Below are 22,583 nucleotides of genomic sequence, written 5' to 3' on the forward strand. Positions count from 1 at the left end.
GCTTCACTTTCGGCATCTCTCACTTGGCCCTTGCCATGAACATGTTCACCTCCCACTTAAAAAGATTCTCTTTACTGTAGTCCACAAGCCCCTTCCTAACTTTTAGTTATTGTCTGAATTGTCTAAGTTATAGCAAAACTCTTTCAAAGAATTTCCTGCCTAGTTACCTTTACCCCCCCCCCAAACTCAGTTAAGTGATCCTTGAACCTACCCTAATATGGCTTCTGATCACCATCATCTCTGACTTCATAGGATCACTCTCCCCAGGTCACCTGTGGCCACCATCCTGTCAATTCAGGTCAATACCAGTCGGGTTTTGTCTTAACAGACCTCCATGGTACATTTTTATAGCCAATCTATTTCTCCAGCATCCCTCTGACTCTCGAACCCCACGACACACCAAACACCAGAATGTCATGGATATGTGTGGTTCTCAGATATTCTGTCTGGTAACTCATGGTTTTGTGTTGTAGTCAGCTTTAACTGTCAACTTGACACAGCCTAGAATTATCTGAGAGAAAAGCCTTGGAATGAGAAATTGCCTAGATCAGACTAGTCTATGGGTGTGTCTTTGGGAGGTTTGTCTTGATTATTAATTGATGAAGGAGGCCCCAGTCCACTGTGGGTGGTACTATCCCTAGGCAGGCAGTTCTGAGCTGTGTAAGATAGTTAGCTAAGTTTGGACTTGAAAGAAAATTAATTTATCAAAGAGAGGTCCCTCTACAAAGCAGCTGAACCCCAAGAATGGCAAAGTTTGCCCTGGCCAGCGGGGGGATTCAGTGAGGACCTAGGCAGCAGGGGTGGAGGGTAGGAGTGGGGGGGGTCAATGAAGGGACAAGAGACATGAAGAAGGGGAACAAGTCGAGGGTTTTGATTAAGCTCTCAAATTTTAATTTCAGGGGCAGGTTATAAAGGCATAACAAAACGGGTAGTTTAGGCAAGGATCATTGCCTAAGGCTATCCCACTATCATAACTGGCTTCCTGGAAATACCAGACATTCTTTAAGTTCCTGGGGCCTGAGACCATGAATGTCCTTTCTTAACCTTGTACTTTAACTGACTAGGTTTTCCAGAACAGCAGGTAATTTCCTGGGTTTGGCTCCCAGCAAAAGTTCTGCCCACCCCTGGCCTTGTCTTCCTGACCCTGGTGCTCAAGTGCAAAGCACGCATTTGAGCCACTTTGATCTGCCCAGAACAACCTTTATTTTCTCTGCTTTAAAACAAAAGCAAGAGAGGATGAGAAGAAACTGGGGAGGAGGGGAAGTGGGAAAGAGGCTCCATTCCCGTGTAAAACACCTAGCAGGGCCTGGCCCACAGTAAGTGTCCAATAAATGACAGCTATTACCATCATTGTTACTATTATGAACTGCCATAGCTCTGCCCGCGGTTGGTCTGCTGGCAGCGGGAGACCGCATGCTGGCCTGCTCCTTGCTCCAGATCACTAACCCAGACTAAGTGGCAGTAATTACTGCTCTGAGGGACACCAGTAACAGTGCCAAGATCCAGAACAGCTTCAGCCAGATGAGTCCAGTGGCCCTGGCTCTGCTCCCGTGCCTGAGAGACAAAGCAGAGATTCTGGCCACGTGGGGTGGCAAGGCAGGAGCAGTAGGGCAACATTAAGAGACTGTCCCTCCTGTGACTCCAGGAGGGGAGAGTTCCTGACAGGAACATACGAAAACAGTGTGGGCATGCAGGAGGACCACAGTTCCCCATATTTGGAGTGGGGAGCCTAGTCCCAGCTGTGCCTGATGGGAGCCCTTTGTAGCTCCTTAAACACCTGTGCACAACTTTGTTCTGGAGGACCCCCACAGAGGTTTGTGCAGCAGGTTAGCCCCAGTCAGGGGCTATGTCATGGCACCTCTTAACCACTTAACTTGAATGGAAACTGCCACGGCCCAAAGAGGGTCCTGAGGAAAAGCTTCCCTGCAGCGCTGGCTGTGCAGACGCTTCTGCTATAGGCACAGATCAGAGGTTATCGGCTGAAGCTTCCACCCGGAAATAAAAAGAAAGGCACCAGGGACACACAAGAAGGTCATAAATAAAAAGACAATTTGTTGAGAAAGTGTGTGTGTGTCACTCACAAGAATGGGAATGGGGAAGTAAGCTGGGGAAAGGGGCATGCTGAAATGGACTGTTGCAGAAGCCCCACCCACTCCATCAGCACCACAGGCGATTTAGAGGGCACCCACCTTCCTGTGGTTTTCTGGAGTAGGTTCTTTTTAATAGCTGCTGTCAAGGTGGAAGAAGGGTTTCTAGTCCTTCATGACCACAGCCTTCTTTCCTACATCAATCTCTGCCTCTCCCCTCCCCCTCCCCTTCCCCCCTCCCTCCCTGTCCACACTCCTAGCACACATTTTGGTTTAAAAAAGCGGCCCAGCCCCAACCTCCAGGAAATTTGTCCAGGTTTCACCTGTAAAGGTAAGCGATAAGCTGACAGCCCCGGGGGCTCTAGGCTGCCATGATGCCTCCTACAGTCTTGCCTTTTCTACAATTTCCTATTTGCCCTTCCTGAACCAGCAACCAGAAAGATCAACATAGGGCAGGGCTTCAAGCGAGTTAGCATGAGTCAGCCTCCGTGTTGGTTCGTATCTCCTTCCAGCTGGGCAGTTGGAGTGTGGCTTGTCCCCAGATTCCTCTGGATCAGGGCACTTGAACTCCTTGCAAGATGTTTTCCTGGGAGTGTAGAACGGATTTTTGCCTCCTGGTCTGACTGAGCAGTAAGCCCTTGCTGCCACTCCCTGGGGCTAACTCCTTCTCAACAAATGCACCCCCTCCAGGTCCAGGAACAAGGAACTCTGGACTCTTCCTGGGTCTGAGCCTTTGGCACGCACTGTCTCCCTTCCTGGAAGGCTCTTTTCTTGTGTCCACGGGTGAACTCATCTGTCAAAGCCATCTCAGGTGTCACATCTCCCGCTTGCCTTTCTGACCTCCTGCCCCAAAACTGCCTGCCCCTGAGGCTTGCTGATTTCAGCAATACTTCCTCCCTCCTGCTCTCAGGGCCCTGGAGCGGTCTCCTAACTTCCAACAAGCTTCTCTGACACCCTTAACACTTAGGCCCCTCCCGCAGCAAGGGACCATGACCCTTTCATCTCTGTACCCCTGACGTCTGGCAGTTCGGAGGCATCGCTTAATATCTGTTGCAAGAAGCAAGAAGGGAAGGCGGAAGGAAGGGCAGATCAACCGGAAACTTGGAGAAACTGAAACTAGGGATGGGTAGGAAAGAGGAAGTAAGGAATGGGGGGTGGCTAAGGGACAGGGAAAGAAGAGGTGGATGTTTCACAGTAGACAGCCCCTACACGGCTCACTCACGCAGACGCACGCGTTCTCTCTCTCTCTCTCCTCTCTCTCAGCAAGGGCTTTGAGCTCCCAAGTATCTAGGGACTCCTGACCTGGGAGACACCTTGGTGGCCGCTGGGCACAGGCAGGAACTCCACAAGGTCATGACTTGAGGAGGTGCTGGCGGAGCACTAGGTTACACCAGAGGCAACTCACATGCCGGGACCCAGCGAAGTCCTTGGATTTCTGCTCCACTGTTCCGGGTGCCTCCCTTTTCTCCGTCTAGCCCCCTACCCCAGCCCTCGGCTGACCTTGAGCAAGCTCTCCTCTAACCGTCAGAGGCAGGCTACCTTTCTAACATTCTTCAGCCTACATTAAAACATCACAAAAAAAAAACGTCTCTCACCCTTGACTCCCATCCACATTCCCCAGCCACGTTTGGCTTAGGATATAAAGATTGTAAATTTGACTATGGTGTAAATGATTTCAAAGCGATTCCTGATCTTGGTTTCCCATGATGCCTGTTAAGCCTATGAGCACTCAGATGAGAGTCACACCCTGGTTTTCAGGTGGTTGTTGTGAGCCTGGGCCTGGTTATAAAATGGGAGGCAGATGGGAAAAAAAATCAAGTTCTCAATCTCTCTCTCTCTCTCTCTCTCTCTCTCTCTCTCTCTCTCTCTCTCCCCCCATCTCTCTCTGTCTCTGTGTGTGCGAGCATGTGCGCACACATGTATGTGTGAGTACAGGCTAGACCATCGGCTGATGTCAGATGTTTTCCTTGATTGCTCTTCACCTCACTTTCATACAGTCGGTCATTAAACCCAGAGCTCACCTATTAGTAGGCTGGCCAACCAAAGAGCGCCAGGGATCTGCTTGTCTCTACCCTCCCCAGTGCTGGGATTAGTGGCACACAACACCTTGCCTGGCTTTCTATACAGGTTCTAGGGATCTGAACTCAGATTTACATGAGTGAAGAGCAGACAATTTAGACACGGAGACCTCTGGCCCTCTGGGCCCTCACGCACATTATTGACTTAGCTCTATCTTCAGAAGCTTGGGTTATTGGTCTGTGTCAGGAGAGCAGGGTTAAAGTAGCTGTAACCGATATGCAGACCCCATCAGTAGTACATAGTTCCCTTCACTCTAGATGAGCCCCATACCCACACAGATTTCTCCAGAATCTGTGTATTGAGTCAGAATATTCCCTGCAGGATCGCCCCGAAACCTATACCTGACCCAGCTGGGACCCACAGAACCCATGAGTGAAGGACAGAATCTATGGAGACTTTAGCCAATGAGGAATGTGGGTTAGCCAGTCTGTGGATGGATGGATGGATGGATGGTTGGATGGTTGGATGGATGGTTGGATGGATGGATAAATGAAGAACTCAGAGGCTGTGTTCTGAGGAACAGTTGTCAGAGTATGGGGTGGAGGGTGAATATGAGACCCACTCCTACAAAGCTGCTTCATCTTCCTGGGCCCATCTTTTTCTTTCCCATTGCAAGCAGGAGCCACCCTTCAGAGACACATTTGGCAGCACTCAGAATGGAGGAGTGGGACATACACACTGCCCACTTCATCTAATTTCCAACCAGGCAGGAAGTCACTATCCTTTTCTGCCTTACTGTCATGACAGGCAAAGTCCCTTCCATCTAACTAAATGTTCCTTGTCAATGAGAAGGCACCACCCAGGTCTTTCCTCCTGTTTTTCCCCTGTGGGTGGCAGGTATCCAATCAGCCCACAAAGGCAGGCTCATTCCCCAGGCCCGTGAGTTCCTCAGTGCCCCCTCATGGTACAGATCACAACTGCAATTCCACTGCGAGAGGAACTGTCTACTTACACGTTGTGTGGCCTCCGTTCAGATGCTTAACCTCTCTATACCGTAGCATCCTCAGATGATGGCCTCTACCTTTCTGGGTTGTAAATGTCTGATGAGATAAGTCAACAGATGCACTTTGAGCAGAGATTGACACATAATACCACAAACTGTTATTTTAGTGGTTTATAAAACAAATGGTAGTTGGGATTATTTTTCTCTGAATTTTGTGACTATTTCCCACTGTCAACACAACCTGAAGATTAACCAGACAATGATCTGATCCTCTTTTCTTTCTGCTATATTATACTTAGTTTTATGTGAGCATTTGCATGTGTCTAAGTGTACCACATACAGTATCAAAAGAAGCCAGAAGAGGCCGTCAGATCCCCTGTGTGATCTGCCATGTGGGTGCTAGACACCAAATCCAGGTCCTCTGCAAGAACAGCAAGTGTTTTTAACTGCTGAGCCATCCCTCCAGCCCTTTTCTTGCTTACCCCGCCCCTCCCCAGCCTGGCACTTGTAGGACAATATCTGAAGTCCTTTGCTGCCTTCAAATTCCCTTCCTGGTCACTGGCTAGCATTTTCAAAGATTTACTTTTAGTATTTCTTTTATTATAGTTTCAGCTCTGAGGAGTCCTCTCTTTGCAGGTCTCATGCACTTGGCCCTCCACGCCTGTTTTTGTTGTATTTCCCTGTTTGCTTTAAACGTTCTTTTTATTTCCCCTCCTTCAGTTCCTTCTTTCTCTGTGTAATTCTCTCTGGGTTTCAGAACTTCTGGAGCTAGTTGTCTAATTAACCAGGTTGGTTTTCCAAAGTGCCCCACTGTCATGTGTGTTCTTTACGCAGGCTTTAATTTGGAAATCTGGACTTTTCCTTTCAAACGACTCTCTGCTGTTCTCTGATTGATTCTTTTGAATCATCCTAACAGCATCTCAAATCTCACTGAGAGGGCTTTTTAAAAATCCCTCTGTACTTCCTGGAAATATACCTTCCAGGGGGTATAGTTTGTGAGAGATACAAATCTCTCCCTTCTTCCCCAGCTGATCTTTCAAATTTGCTGGCCACATTTCTAGTTGATTTACTTTGGACAGTGCCCATCAGTGATTCTTAAGTCACCATGTGTCCCCAGCACTAACAGAAGAGAGAGTCAGCAGTTAGGGATTAAAGTAAGAGTTAGCGTTGGCTTAAAGTGACAGCAACCTAATGAAACAGTGCCTTATAAACAGGATGTATGTAAGTTTATTTTTCTTCCAGCCAGAGGAACTCCAGATGGAGCAAAGAAGGTTAATGAATGTTCACATGGACTCTGACTCACACGGTCGGTCTTCTTGGTCCACTGTCTTCAGCACATGATCTCTGTCTCATAGTACAAAAGGAGTTTCTCAGTCCCACCCATTAAGTTCATACTCCAGACCACAGTCAGAAAGTGGGGAACAATCACTTACTCTCCCTTTAAAAACACTTTCTGGGACCTGAGCTTGATGGTACATGCTAGTCACCCCAGTACTCGGGAGACTGAGGTGGGAGAATCTCAAGGTTAAGGCCAGGCAAGGCCACAGAGCAAGCTGGTCTCAAAAGACACACATCAGGGCTCAGTAACTAAGAACAATTGCTGCTCTTGCAGAGAATGGGATTTGATTCTGAGCATCCACAGAGTGGCTAAAACTCCAGCTCCAAGAGATCCAATGCCCTCTTGGAGCCTCCGTGGGCACTGCAGGCATATGATACACATGTATACCATGCAGGTAAAACACACATACACATAAAATTAATAATAATAATAATAATAATAATAATAATAATAATAATAATAATAAATCAACAACAGGGGCTGGAGAGATGAGGGTTCAGTGGTTAAGAGCACTGGCTGTTCTTCCAGAGGTCCTGGGTTTAATCCCTAGCAACCACATGGTGGCTCACCACCATCCATAATGGGATTGGATGCCCTCTTCTGATGTGCAGGTGTACATGCAAATAGACCACTCATATGCATTTAATAAATAAATAATAAAAAAATCAACAAGGAACATAAACACCCCCCCAAAAAATATCTGTTTTATTTCTGCTTGAGTTTTTGTAACCAGAGTTCAACCCTGTGAACACATCTATCTGCAAAGTGGTTAGAAAATGCAGTCTTGATTCTAAGTGGTCCTTTGACCATTCCATTGCTCTGAAATAATGGGAGAGTGCCTAGTAGGAAACCATTAAGCCTCCCTTCCTCCTTCTATCCTCAACTGTGCCACAATGATCTGGAAGCATCGGGGTGCTGAAGCAGAGTGGATGGCTTGATGGATAGAGTCCCCAAAGCTCACCGGCAAGCCTATCTAGCTGCAATGGTGAGTTCTCAGCTAGAGCAGAGTCTCTGTCTCAAAAAAATAAAGTGGAGAATGATTGAGACATACACTAAAGATTAACCTTTGGTCTCTATACACATTTGAGCACACATGAGCATGTACGCATGTACACACACACACAAGCACTCACATGTATGCTACACAGATAAACACGTATAACTTTTAAAATTATGTAGAATTGGCCCCGTTACTTCTGTTTCGTGACCTCAGCTGGAATGATGGCAAGAAGTCATCTCAGGAACATGGTTGCCACCTTGGCTGAAGACTCTAAGGCACAAAGTAGATCCCATGATTCCACCACAAGAATTTTGTTCTCAGTCAGCACAAGACGTCAGTGTCTGTACACATTAAAAACAGGTTAAACCACGACACTACAAATACACCGGAATGGTAAAAATGCAGGGCCCCTGGAAGTGTCCCCCATCATGCTACTCAGAGAAGTGCAAAACAATGCTTCTTTAGAAAAGCAATTGAGCCTTTTACTCAAGAAACAAAAATGCATCCTCATAAATATGTGTAACAAGTGTTCACAGCAAATTTTTTTTTTTTTTTGAAAAACTAGTAAGTAAATTGTTGGGTTGTCATTCAGTGACAGCACTGGCTTAGCATCTGCCAGCCCAAGATGGCCAAACCAAAACAAAATATACAAAATAAGTTAGCTAGAAAATGACCCCAGTGTGCACCCAGAGGTGAATAAACACACTGTGGAAATGTAGGGCAAAGGGACTGGGGAAAGAACACTGGGCCCCTGACTTGACCCCAAGACAGGGATCAGGGCCAAGGGAAAAACACAGTACCCCTAGCTTGGCCTGGAACTCCTGAGACGTGGAAATCTCCACCTTTGTGACTCAGTATTAATGGCCAAACAATACACTTTCCACTAGCTCACTGAATGTGCTCCAAAAAACTACGAAAGGCCTCCCTCCCACTTAACCCTCTATTTACTCTATTTGCTCCAGGTCAAAGGTAATCACCATTCTGCTCTTCTCCCCAATAAATCTCCTGTGTGAGGTTTGCTGGATGGTGCGATTTTGGCTTCTGATGCCCTGTCCAGATGCCTTTGCATTGGGAAAATCCTTCCAGTAAATCTATACACCAGGCTACCACTTGACAAGAAAAGGGAGTGCATCAGACATAAGACCCAGAGGGCCTGAGCTGGATCTGACCCAACAGTCTCCTCCGCGAGGGCTAACTTTCTTAGAACCAATAGTTCTACCCAGCTGTAATGCTTATGAACCACATCGACAACCAGATTGGCATGATGACCCTGAGGGTGCAGTGCCCTGTCGTACCTTGTCAGCAGCCAACAGCTCTCTAATTGGACCTAAGGCTCACTCAACAAGAAGAAATCACGCCTTGTACTGGAAACCTAGCTAGCTACCCGAGGCTGGTGAGGTCATGGGACTTAAAGAAGACCCTACCACCATCACTTCACTAAAGCAGCATCATTACTAGCTGTATTCTAATTATACACACAGATAAGTGTGACTCTCACTCTTCGTCAGAGAAGCTTCTCTTTGCAATATACAGAGACCATTACAGAAAAGCAAGACAGGTCAAAACAAGTGATTGTGAGATGTTCAGTCCCTGCTGATATATCTACAACACAGTTCCTGTACCCCAGGCTCAGAGAACATCTTAAAAGAGGAGATTATACACATATGGTGACACTAAATGGATATATGTGTGTATGTATTTACATATGTATATATATGCTTGTGTGTACTGTCCAACATTAACAATGAAAGAAAAAGAAGCTATAATTTCAATGGGGGGCAGTTGTTACATGTTACATGGGAGGGACTGGAGGGAGGAAAGAGGAGAGGGAAGTAATGCAATTATATTTTAATTTAAAAAAATGAAAACTGAGTGCAGTTATTGTATATGCGATAGCACAAATTTAAAGCAATGTACTGAGATCACTGACATGGCGACAAATCGGAGCACTCGCCTGGGTCACAGGACAGGGTGAAGAGCAGAGTTTGAACACACAAGGGCACAGGGGACTCAGAGTGTGCTGAGCAGGGACTCAATCTGTGCTGCGGCAGCATTTACATACACGAATCTCTCCTTTACATTCATCAAAGGACTGGAGAAATGGCTCAGTGGTTAAGAGCACTGGCTGCTCTTGCAAAAGACCCAAGTTCAGTTCCCAGGACCCACACCAGGTGGCTCACAACAGCCTGTGACTCCAGTCTAAGGCCTTCTTCTGGCCTCTAAGGGCACCTGCATTCACACACACACACACACACACACACACACACACACCCTGACATAGACACACATGCACACACAAAATAATAAATTAAATCAAAGGTTTTAAACTCATCAGATGCACATGGAAAGGGCACACAGGCGTACTTTGCTAAATGTTCCCCATCTTACTAACGCTAACTTAAACAAAGACACAGCCCTGCCCCAGTCCTATGTCCTACAGCATCAAGCTTACACGTAAAACACACACAATGCTCTCCTGTCCTGTTATCCTCCTCCAGCCTTCAGACACATGTGAACAGGGTCGCTCTCATTTCCCAAAATGCCAATCACTTGTGTCTGCAAGGACAACTCTACCACTACTGAAGAGGCACAGTACTTACTACTGGGCATGGTGGCACATGCCTTTAATCCCATTACTCAAAAGGCAAAGGCAGGCATATCTCCCTGAGTTCAAGGCTAGCTTGGTCAACATACTGAATTCGAGAACATCCAGGACTATGTGGAAAGACCCTATCCCAAAAAGTAAAACAAAACAAAACAAAAAGAACAACAACAAAGCATTACTCCTGGCCAATGCTGACACTGTGGCTCTGTGACTCTGACTCAGGTCCTGGGATGTGGAGAAACAGTAGAAGTAGACTTACTGGCAGTGGGGCTTGGAAACAGCTGGAAGGTTCTCATGGGTAACCACTCAGACATTAGTACGTGGACTTCCATCCGAGCCTGCCTAGCCTACCTTCAGTGGTAACAGGCACCTAAATATTTTTTTCCAGGTTGAAGTTCTGTTATTTTCTCATTTAAGAGCAAGTTTTAAGAATGGGGAAAAAATGGCTCAGTTAGTAAACTGTTTGCCATGTAACCTAGGTTCAGTCCCCAGAGCCCATGTAAACAAAGCCAGGCATGGTGAGAATAAACTTAGAATCCTAGTACTGGGGGCAGAGGCAGTCTAATCCCTGGGCTCTCTGGTCAGTCTGGTGCATACATGCCTGCATGCGCACACATACAGGCACACTCAAACACACATGCATCCACACACTCACATACAGAGGACCAAGCCACATTTTGTAGATATCAAACCCTCAGATATCTTCAGTCAGTTATCTGACAACACCCATATGTGGCTCTACCTTGAAATCCAGCCCTAAGCAGCTGGTCTTTAATGGGTTCGGCATTCAGTGAGTTAGGAATGGAATATGTGTGAAATGCATTAACCTCTCACATGACTGTAAAAATTGCCTTAATAAAATAGAGCTAAATCCCACTTAATAGCAATAAAAGAGAAGCCACTCTCTTCCAGGGACGTGGGTGACCCCGTGAGTCATTCCTTCTGATTTCAGAGGGTTGAGCATTTGGAATTTGTCCCCCTTTTTATGAAACTTTTAAGCTCCAATAACTGTTAGAAAAATCACAAGAGTTAAAGTAAGTTTCCTGCTAGCAGATAACCAGAGAGCCAAGAGATGTCCATCATCTTCTGAAAGGTCCGTCATCCTGAGACCCGTTTTGAGGTCAGAAGTGCAAATGACAGAAAGGAAAGTACTGATTAGAATAACTAATATTTGCCCAGAACTTTCCTACTTAAAAGCTCCCTTTTCACCTTGATCAATGGATTCATCTCCCACAGCAGACTTAGGAAATAGATGTGCTCAGCCTTACTTTATAGATAAAGAAGTAGAGACACGGACAGGCAAAGGAATTTGTCTAATTCCCACAGCTAACAAGATGAAGCACTAATAACTCAGATCCAGATGCTCTGGGTTCAAATTCCACACCATCTCTACATGCTTTTGTATTTGTCTTGAACAACATCCGTCTGCTTATGAAATGATTGATCTATGTGCTTTGGTCTCGTTCCTTTCCCAGAAACACCAAGTTCACCGCAGCACGGCATTCCTATCGTGCTGTGGCTCTTGTAAGGTCTGAGTGTGTCCTGTAAGGCTCAAAGGCTTGAAGCTCGATCTTCAGTGGAGCTCAGTGGGGGACAATGGGAGAGCTGCCCTGGGAGTCACTAATGTTGGTCTTACAGAGTAAATGAGCTGTTTTGAAGAATGACTTCTGTATTAGTCAGGGTTCTCTAGAGTCACAGAATTTATGGAATGTCTCTCTATATTAAGGAAAATTATTAGGATGGCTTACAGTCTGTGTAGTCCAACTAGCCTACCAATGGGCAGCTGTGAATGGGAGGTCCAAGAAGGTCCCACAAGGCTGAGTGTTTCAGCTGGTCTTCTGTATAAGCTGGAATCCTGAAGAAGTGGGCTCCAACAGATGTGCTGGCAAGTAAGTTCAAGCAGATAAAGAACAGTGAGTCTTCCTTCTTCCATTGTCCTTATGAGGCCTCCAGTAGTAGGTGTGGCCCAGATCAAAGGTGTGTACCACCACACCTGGACCTAAGCTGTTCTTTACTTGGAACTTGCTCTGTCCCAGGTTGGCCCTAAACTCAAAGCTCTGCTTGCCTCTGTCTCCTGGGATTAAAGGCATGTATCCTCTTGCCTGGGCCTAAGCTTTTCATGGCCCGTATGCTTCAAGATCCAGATCAAAAGCCTATGTCTTCCAGCCTCAAGTTCTAGATTGTAGTTCATTCCAGATATTGCCAAGCTGACAGTTGAAAATAACCATCACTACCCCTGACACTTGAATTCCTCCCCAGCTTCATGTCTTGAAGTGTGATCTCTCTGCCTCTCACACACACCCGTCATGAAGCCGCTCACCCTGATGTGACAGTCAAGGGGACCCTCGACAGATGCTGGGCCAATAGGCATGCCTGGGCTTTCAACCTCCAAAATGATGAGCTGAATAAAGCCCTTCTCTTTATAAATTCTTCAGAGTTGGGTATTTAGTTATAGCAACTGGAATACAAATAAATATAATAATAGTAAGAATTGTGATGATAAAAATATTATTGTAATTGTAGTAATAGTAGTCGTATATAACAGCAGTAATAGTAAAAAAATACAACTGCTGTCATTATGAAGCACTGGACAGGTGCTATGGTTATGCAAATTTTAAATGCTTTAATCCTCATTTCATTATTAGGAATAACGAGGAAACTGAAGACCAGAGGAATTAACCACGGAGCTAACCATTTCTGGCCCTCTCATCATCCACACACTTTGCAAAGAGACCTTGAAAAATCCTCATAAAGAAGCAGAGACACTTTTGTGCTACTTGAATTTAGTCTTGACTCACTGTTGCCAACAGGATCCATCAAAAACCGACATGCATTAATGACTGTTAATCTCACGAGGGAGTGGCCAACTCCTGCTGCTTTCAAGATTTGGGGGTTGGACTCCAGACTTGCTCTTCCTGGTTCCACAATTCCCAAGCCCCACACGGCTTATTTGTTGTGAAGTGTGCTCAGCAAGTAAAGACACGGCCAAGCCTGGTGACCTGAGCTCTGCGTTTGAGCCCCGGAACTCACGTGGCGGAAGGAGGAAACCAATCAAGTTGTCCTCTGACTTCCACACATCCACAAATCCATGAGTAAATAAATACATGTAATTTTAAAATGCTGGCGGACACTGCAGTGACACCCAATCTGCTGATAGGTTCTAATCTAGTTTTAAATTACTCTTTTGTGAGAAGAAGTGTGAGTAAATTATGATATATGTATATATGTGTGTGTATATGTGTGCATGTATGAAAATGTCATAATGAAGCTGATTATTTTTAACTAATTTAAAGTAAAAAATAAAATAAAATCTCTCATTGAATCATTGCATTCCTTCTCAGTTTCCCTACCAAGAGTCCCTCCTGACAGTCTCCCACCTCCCAGTCCCCTCCCCGAAGTTTTTCTCCCCACAGACTCCCTCCTCAGCTAGGTATTGTAATTGCTCAGGAAAGTCTAGCCCATATCACACATCTGGACACTGTGATGGAGCTGCCTCAAAGGGGCCTAGGCAACAACAGTCATCTTCGCTGAGACTCAGATATGACTCAAATGCACCCGTGGGGTTGAACCAGTGCTGTGGATCCAAGCCCCAAACAATCTGCCAGGAGCAGAGCTTGGACAGGACATTGAGTTGTACAGGACACTGCACTGTGACAGACTCCTGGACATGGACACACACACACACACACACAGAGAGAGAGAGAGAGAGAGAGAGAGAGAGAGAGAGAGAGAGAGAGAGAGAGACTCACCTGTTCCCAAACTCCAAAGTTCCTCATGAGCAGGTCCCAGTTAACCTCTGTCAATCTGTTTCCTATACCACACTTGCTCCTGTCCCCAGACATACATGGCTGTCCTGGTCACACAAGGTAGCTGAGAGAGCTGGGAGGCAAACAGAAGTCTACCTGGCTTCTGGTCAGTTTCACATGGCCCTTCTGAACTAAGGTCTCAATTCAAAGGTTCAGCCACAGAACCACGTCGTGAGCGAGGCCTTCGGGTACAGGTGTGCAGACTTCACAAAGGTGACTGGCCAGGAGCCTAGGGGGTACAGTGGTCCTCCTCAGGACTGCTTCAGAGGATTTTCATTTGATTTGGTTTGGGTTTGGTTTACTTTTTCCCACAGTAAGTTAGCTGATGGGTTGTTTAGTTAGTTAGTGTCCCTGTGTCTCTGTACCTGCATTCATACCACAGGGTACATATGGAGAGGACAAGTTGCAGGAGTCAGTACTCTCTCCCTCCATGTGGGTCTTGGGGACTTAGGGCATCAGGCATGGCCTCTCTATTCCCCCTTAGCCTTCTCTCCAGCCCAGGGCTCTTATCTCTAGTTCTCCCTAAGGCTCCACATCCTCTCCCATACTTGCTGATGTCTGCTTGTCTGGTTTTCTTGTTGCTTCATGTAGGGGACCTACTCTGAAGCACATTTGAGCACAAATGTCAGAGATGGTCAAAGAGCCGTCAAACTTGGCTCTAGGCTTCCGGCTTGGAGATCAACGTCATCACCTTTCCTCTTTAATCAGTCTTCTCTGTATTCAACGGATGATGGAGGGTTTCTAATGATGTACTTTAAATGAGCCTTAACTCCATGGCCCTTCTAAGCATATGATGAGAGCTTTCCACTTGAGTTCTGTGACAATACCAACTGGTTCTGTCTGTGAGAATTATACATGGCTTCCTGCGGTGCCCTGGGACAGAGATTGGCTCTACTCACTGCAAGTCTGTTCCTCTCTAGCAGGCCACTCACTGTTCCCATCCCTGGAGCTCTTGGAGGGATTTTTGAGTAATCTCTTAAAAAGTCAGGCAGTATGGCACATGTCTGAAGTTGTAGCTATTCGGAAGGTGGAGACAGGAGCATTGTTTGAACCCAGGAGCTCAGGAACAGCCTGAGCAACATAGTAAGATCCTGTCTCAATCATAATTAATAGCTGAGGAGATGGCTATCACTCAGTAAAGTGTTTGCTATATGCATAAGCTTGAGGACCTGTGTTTGCTCCCTTGTACCTACAGAAACCAGGTGGGTATACCTGTAACCCCAGCTGGGGTGGGGAGACAGAAGGATGCTGGAGACTTTCTGGCCAGCCACTCTAACAGAGTTGGCAAGCTCCAGGCTAGAGAGAAACCCTATCTCAAACACCAAGGTAGAGAGCAATTAAGGAAGACATCTCTCATTTGCCATCCATCCTCTGGACACATTTGGAAATGATGATTTTATCTGCCTACCCCAGCACCACATCCTAAATTCCAAGGAGGGGCTCTTCCTAATTCTTCCCTAGCTCACAGGGCTGGCCGGGGCATCTAAGGGGTGGTGCCTTGCTTGTAGGAGCTGACCCTACACCTCTGATTTGACAGCATCATAGGAAGGGATGAACAGAGAAAGAAACAGAGGCTGGACAAACACCGGATGAGAGAGAGGGTGTGAGCTGAGAAGTAAGTCCTAGAGTAAGTCAGATCCATCACCCCAATTCAACTCCACGTCCTCCTGAAAAGCCTTATTTATCCTGGCAGCTCCCTATGCCAAAGGCCCGCCTTCAGCCCTGGCCTGCATGGCCTGGGCACACAGGCTCCTATTCCCCCTTTCTCAGCCCTGCACAATGGTTTATTAAGAATTTCTGTGCCTGGCTCCTGGGCACCAGGATTACTGTATGGTTGGTGAAAAAGTCTGTGTTACAAGATGGCCTTAAGGAAAAGCACACTGCTTTTGCAGAAGGTTCTCCCACTAAAAGCTAGAGAGACCCAGGGAGCCAGCTTCAAGGAAAACAGAAGCCCTCTGCAAGGAGCCCACTGTTGGTATATAAACAGCAGCCTCCAAGTCGTCAGAAATAGTTTGTTTGCTGGTGTGAATTAGCATTCCCTCTCAGCGCTATGACAACACTGGCCCACCTCAGTTACTCGGCACTTCCTGCCTAACTTACTCACTCTGATAAACAGCACAAAGGAGGCATAGATCACTGCCTTTAAACTGTGCTAGACTGTAAGTAACTAGTCTGAATTCAGCTCTATGCATTTGCATCCTAAAGCCACCCATCTTTCCAAGTCCCGGTTTTCCTCTGAGGAGCATCTCAGAGAAAGGGTATCTTCCTCTTGGCAGAGTCTATCACTCTACTCTTATACCCAGGAAAGCAGAGACTGTTGGTATCAGCCTCCAAACCCAGTGATGTCACTTCTAGACGACTCCCACATCGTTGTCAAGGGAACAGCCCCACGCTCCCAGAATCCACCTGGCTCCCTCACCTGTACCTGGGAGATACTACGTCACTGCCCATATAAAACAGGCAGTACACCGGACTCGCGCCCTCTTTAACCTCTTATCTCTCCCCACCTTTGCCCTTTCCCCTGAATAAACCTATTCCCCCCCCCCCCTTGGAACCACGTGGTCTGGAGTAGTCTATTCTGTACGGCGGCCAGGTTTTCTTTCATCTTCCTTTCATTGGTGCATTGGCCGGGAGGTCATTGGGCGAGGGCTTGCCCCAACCCCAGCAAACCAAGGGGACCGTGCCCCAGGTGCCATCAGAAGGGACATTGGACTGTTGATTGCCCTCATGTTGCTCAGAACAGGGGGACATCACTCCCAGAAAACCCTTCAGCTGACCTTCTAGGATTGACTATGGAGGACTGACGGGGCCCAAGCTCTCTCGACCCGACCATGCCTATCACTAGCAGGGAGCCTCGGGTAGATATTATGGTATGTAGAAAACCCATCTCCTTTCTCTTGGATACTGGGGCCACTTACTCGGTCCTGACGGAGTTTTGGGGACCCACTTCACCTTCGCGTTTTCCTATTGTCGGGGTAGGAGGACAACCTTACCTTCCTCACCAGACTCCCCCACTTAATTGCATTTTTAGGGGTGTACCTCTCACCCATTCCTTTTTGGTAGTGCCTACATGTCCTGTCCCCTTATTGGGAAGAGATATTTTAGCTAAGTTGGGAGCCTCTATTTCCTTTGCTCCCCCAATTCGCCTAAACCCAAGCTCGCCAGCAATTCCTCTGCTCCTTCTTCTAGCCAGTCAACCTACTAACACTAACATGTTATTTCCCTTACCAGCTTCTCAGGTGGACCCCCGAGCCTGGGACATCCAGAACCCTTCTGTTGCTAAACATCATTCTCCTGTTGTCATCCAGTTACTGGACTCTACCAGGTACTTCACCCAAGCTCAATACCCTCTCTCCCTCCAGAGCCTCAGAGGACTTAAGCCTATCATTTCTGACTTCTTAAGGAAAAAACTCCTTCGCCCTACCTCTTCTCCCTTTAATACCCCTATACTAGCAGTTAAGAAACCTAATGGTACCTATCGCCTGGTCCAAGACCTCAGACGAATTAATTCTGCAGTGGTTCCCCTCCATCCTGTTGTGGCTAACCCTTACACACTTCTTTCTACTATCCTCTCAGGGACCTCTCATTTCTCAGTCCTAGATCTCAAGGATGCATTCTTCTCTATCCCTCTAGATGCCCTATCACAGGACATATTTGCCTTTACCTGGACAGATCCTGACACCCACCTTTCTACCCAACTTACCTGGACTGTTCTACCTCAGGGATTCCGGGACAGCCCACACCTATTTGGCCAGGCTCTGGCTTCTGACTTGCTCTCTCTATCTCTCCCTAGATCTAAGGTTCTCCTTTACGTAGATGATGTGCTTCTCTGTAGCCCCTCCCTAGAGATTAGCCAAGCTGACACTGCTGCTCTTCTAAATTTCCTTTCCAGTCGGGGCTACAGGGTCTCACCTTCTAAAGTCCAACTGTCTACTTCTCAGGTTACCTATTTGGGACTAGCAATTACCCCAACCCACAAGGCTATCACCTTAGATAGAAAGAATCTGATTCAGTCTCTAAGTGTTCCTTCGACAAAGGAAGAGATTTTATCCTTCCTAGGAATGGCTAGCTTTCTGCGCTCCTGGGTTCCTTCCTTTTCCTTACTTTCTCCACCCTTATATGAAGCAGCATTAGGCCCCACCCACGAACCTCTTCTCAAACCTGTTACTAAGCCCTTTCAAAGGCTCCAACAGGCTCTCCTTAAGGCCCCAGCCTTACATCTCCCTGACCTGACTCGTCCTTTTTCTCTCTACGTAACTGAAAAGGAGGGGTTTGCCCTTGGAGTCTTAGGTCACCAACTGGGACCATCTTTTGCACCTGTAGCATACTTGTCAAAAAGACTAGATCTAACCATCCAGGGATGGGCACCTTGTATTCGTACCTTAGCAGCTGCAGAACTCCTTATTCGAGAGTCAAAGAAACTAACCTTGGGATTGCCCATAACTGTTCTCTCTTCCCACAATCTGTCACAGCTCCTAACTTATAAAGGCTTACAGACTCTACCTCCCTCCAGGGTTCTTTCTCTCCAGGTAGCCCTAATAGAAGACTCTACCCTCAGCTTTCAATCATGCCCACCTCTTAATATTTCCAATCTTCTTCCTCGACCTACTACTAACCACTCCCTATCTCACTCCTGCACTGAGACTTTAGAGGAACTACTACCTCATCCTTCACACATACAGGAGGGCACATTGCCCCAAGCCACCTATACCTGGTATACAGATGGAAGCTCCTTCTTACATGAAGGAGCCAGGAAAGCTGGCTATGCCATAGTGTCAGACATCAAGGTGGTGGAGGCACAGGCCCTTCCTGATCACACCACCAACCAACAGGCTGAACTAATAGCCCTTACCTGTGCCTTCCAGCTGGCACAGGGACAATCCCTCAACATCTACACAGATTCCAAATATGCTTTCCATATCCTCCTGTCCCACGCTGCCATCTGGAAGGAGCGCGGGTTACTTACCACAAAAGAAGGATCAGTAACTAATGCAAACCAAATTATGGCCATGCTAAAGGCCTCCCATCTCCCCACAGCTATTGGGATTGTCCACTGCAGGTCCCACAGGACGGATGACTCTATTGTCTCCAAGGGAAACAACTGAGCTGATGAGGCAGCTAGAGCTGCAGCCCTTAGGGGCCTAGACTCATCTCACCCTCCCCAGGACATTCTTACACTGCAACCCACATCCCCACCTACACCCCCTGATACCCGTCAAACTCTGTCCTATCTCCACCAACTCTTTCATCCTAACAGCCAAGCATTGTCTCATTTTGTTAAGACTCACCTACAGCCTACTCCTGAGGACTTAAGTTTCTTAAAATCTATCAATGCTTCTTGCAGAATCTGTCAGATGTCAGATCCCAACTCCAAGTAACGTAGCACCCCTTTTCCTACCCACCAGGCTAGAGGTTCCCTTCCTGGAACTGACTGGCAACTTGACTTTACCCACATGCCCGCCGTCAAACGTGTCAAATACCTCCTGGTTTTGGTGGACACCTTCTCAGGCTGGATAGAAGCTTTCCCCACAACTAACAAAAGGGCTCAGACAGTCTCTGATCTCCTCCTCCGAGAGATCATCCCCCGATTTGGCGTCCCAGCCTCCCTCCAGTCAGACAATGGTCCTGAATTTACTTCCCAGGTTTCTCAAATTATATCTAAGGCCTTAGACATCCCCTGGCATTTTCATATTCCCTACCACCCTCAATCTTCAGGTAAGGAAGGTAGAAAGAACTAACCGCTCTTTAAAAACCACTCTTGTTAAGCTGTCACAGGAACTTCACCTTGACTGGGTAAAACTTTTACCTCTGGCCCTTTTCAGGCTACGAGCTCTCCCCAAGCGGCCTCTCCTCATCCCACCCTTTGAACTCATGTATGGACATCCAGTCCTAACTCCTGGTCTTTCACCTAAGTGCTCTCCCCTCCCAGACCATCTACTCACCCCATTACTTTGCCACCTCCGTTCTCTCTTGTGGAACTTTGCTGACAGCCATCTACCTCGACCACACACTGCCCTCTGTCCACCGCCTGTCAGCATTGGAGACCAAGTCCTTCTCTCCCCTCCAGATCACCAGCCCTCACCCCTCTCTCCCAAATGGTAGGGTCCTTTTAAGGTAATTCTTGTGACCCCTACAGCTGCTAAACTTGAGGGACTCCCTCATTGGGTCCACTTATCTCACCTCAAGCCTTTCATCCCCCCACCTAAAACTGACTCTTCATACACGTCGACTCTAACAGGACCGTGCTCTATTAAGCTCCAGAGGACTTCGAAATCACCCACCTTGCCCTCAATCCCAGAACATGAGACTCTACTCCGGCAGCTGAGTTCGACCTCACTGGACTAGACTTGGGTTTCTCATCCTCCCCTGCTGCTTGTCTCTATCCAGGTCAGGCCTTACATCTGAAGGTTCGCGGGTCAAGAGACCCCCACAGTTAAAAAACATCTCTTTCCAAACAGGGTCAGGAAACTGCTCCATAGCCGGGGGCCAAGAACCAGTCCAAGCTGCTATCATCTCTATATCCGTTACTCATTTAAATATCATGCTCTCTACACTTGTTTTCTCCTTGACCAGGTAAAAGATTATTGTAGAAACTGACCAGATGATTATGGGACTGCCCATATTGGTCTTGTCAGATACATATGCTAGGTCACAGACCAACCACTTCCACCAACGCCACAAGACCTGCGAGATTCCAGCTGTGTTGCTTCAGAACCAAGGAGGACCAGATGTCCTGAAATGGTCTCCGCCGGTTTGTCCAGGAAGAATGCTGTTTTTAAGGAACTTCCTGTTACAGGATTACCAGCCGCTGTCCACAGAGGAACCTGATACACGTATCTACCGAGTGGACCCCGATGGTGAAAGCCAGCTACTCCCCACAATAGACTATGCCCCTACACAGCAGGAAGTAGTTTAAGAGACACTACGCCCCAACTCCCGTTTCACCATCAACTTCCCCTCCACTTTTCTTCTCTTCTTTATAATAAGAAAAAGGGAGGTATGTTGGTATCAGCCTCCGAACCCAGTGACGTCACTTCTAGACGACTCCCACATCGTTGCCAAGGGAACAGCCCCACGCTCCCAGAATCCACCTGGCTCCCTCACCTGTACCTGGGAGATACTACGTCACTGCCCATATAAAACAGGCAGTACACCGGACTCGAGCCCTCTTTAACCTCTTATCTCTCCCACCTATCTCTCCCCACCTTTGCCCTTTCCCCTGAATAAACCTATCCCCCCCCCCCTTGGAACCACGTGGACTGGAGTAGTCTATTCTGTACGGCGGCCGGGTTTTCTTTCATCTTCCTTTCAGAGACACCAGCAATGGACAAGAGTTCCCAGAGGGTCATATACCATGGGGGATGGTAGGACGATTGCCTGGTATGTGCAGAGACCTGGGTTCTGTCCTGAACACTGCAGGGAAATGGCAGGGGAGGGTAAGGGAAAGAGGAGGAGAAACCACAAGCAATAATAATAATAATAATAATAATAATAATAATAATAATAATAATAACAACAACAACAACAACAACAACAACAACAACAACAACAGAAGTAATTCCTGGAAGAGAATCTTCTCAGTACCTGCATGTGTAACCACTAAGTTCCCAGTGGTGACAAAGGGCTGGGTAATTGAACTACTACTGACTAGGTTCAAGGTTTCCATAGGAAATGACAAAACCAAAAAGTTCTGGTGTGGCTGGTGGAGATGGTGGCAGAACCAAAGAAAGCTGGAAAGAACCACATGCTACAGAACTGTGCCTTTAAAATCAGCAGAGTCACTGTCTGAGGATTTCCACTGTCACGAAGAGACGCCATGACCACAGCAACTCTTATAAAAGAAAACATTTAACTGGCACTGGTTTATAGTTCAGAGATTTAGTCCATTAAGGCAGGAAGCATGGTGGTCTGAAGGGCAGACATGGTGCTGGAGGAGCCAAGAGTTCTGTGTCTTGATCCAAAGGCATTCCACACTGGAATTCCACACTGGCCATAGTTTGAGCATAGAAGACCTCAAACCCACCCCGTACAGTGACACATCTCCTCTGACAATGCCACACCTACTCCAACAAGGCTACAATTTCTGATAGTATCTAATAGTTCCCCGTGGGTCAAACATTCAAACACATGAATGAGTCTATGGTGGCCAGACTTATTCAAACCATGAGTCTATGGTGGATATACTTACTCAAACCATGAGTCTATGGTGGATATACTTACTCAAACCATGAGTCTATGGTGGCCATACCTATTCAAACCATGAGTCTATGGTGGCCATACCTATTCAAACCATGAGTCTATGGTGGCCATACCTACTCAAACGACAATGGTCATTTCTCCACATAAAATTTAAAATGATTTTCCAAAGATTCCAGCCCATCCCTGCTAGCCACTGTAAATGTTATACTAAATGGTCCACATCTCTGAGCCTGTTTCCTCATTTTCAAGGCCAGAGCAGATGGTTCTCTTAATGTGAGCATGCTGGCTCCTCAGGTTCCCTGGAGATCCAGTGAGATGGTGACTGGAAGCACCTAGCACAGCACCAGCTGCACAAGAAGACTTAAGAAAAGGCAGGGTGATCGTATGTTTGTTTCTGTTACTGACACCCCTCCCTCCTAACTTCCACCAGCAAGGAAACCAAAGCCAGAGGCATGAGAGGCATGGGCACCCTACCCAGTGTGCAGGCCTAGTCAATGAAGAGTGGACACAGAGAGCCCTTGCTTT

At 47.0% G+C, this 22,583-nt stretch overlaps 1 protein-coding gene across 4 annotated transcripts; it reads left to right on the forward strand.

The window, feature by feature from the left end:
* The first annotated feature begins 16,463 nt into the window (after positions 1-16,463).
* Positions 16,464-21,109, forward strand: LOC143442354 (uncharacterized). 4 transcript variants are annotated; one of them, XR_013110462.1, is made up of 3 exons: positions 16,464-16,729; positions 17,091-17,184; positions 20,318-21,109. XR_013110462.1 is itself a non-coding variant. In XM_076934236.1 (3 exons), the coding sequence occupies exons 1-3, from the start codon at positions 16,691-16,693 to the stop codon at positions 20,773-20,775; spliced, it is 414 nt and encodes a 137-aa protein (XP_076790351.1). In that variant the 5' UTR covers positions 16,466-16,690; the 3' UTR covers positions 20,776-21,109. The 4 variants fall into 4 exon arrangements, 1 of the variants encoding a protein (XP_076790351.1); XM_076934236.1 differs by having other exon boundaries at positions 16,466-16,729; positions 20,495-21,109; XR_013110460.1 differs by having other exon boundaries at positions 16,472-16,729; positions 20,098-21,109.
* Positions 21,110-22,583: the final 1,474 nt, after the last annotated feature.

This window comes from Arvicanthis niloticus, chromosome 5 (assembly GCF_011762505.2).
Source record: "Arvicanthis niloticus isolate mArvNil1 chromosome 5, mArvNil1.pat.X, whole genome shotgun sequence".
NCBI classification, from domain to species: domain Eukaryota; kingdom Metazoa; phylum Chordata; class Mammalia; order Rodentia; family Muridae; genus Arvicanthis; species Arvicanthis niloticus.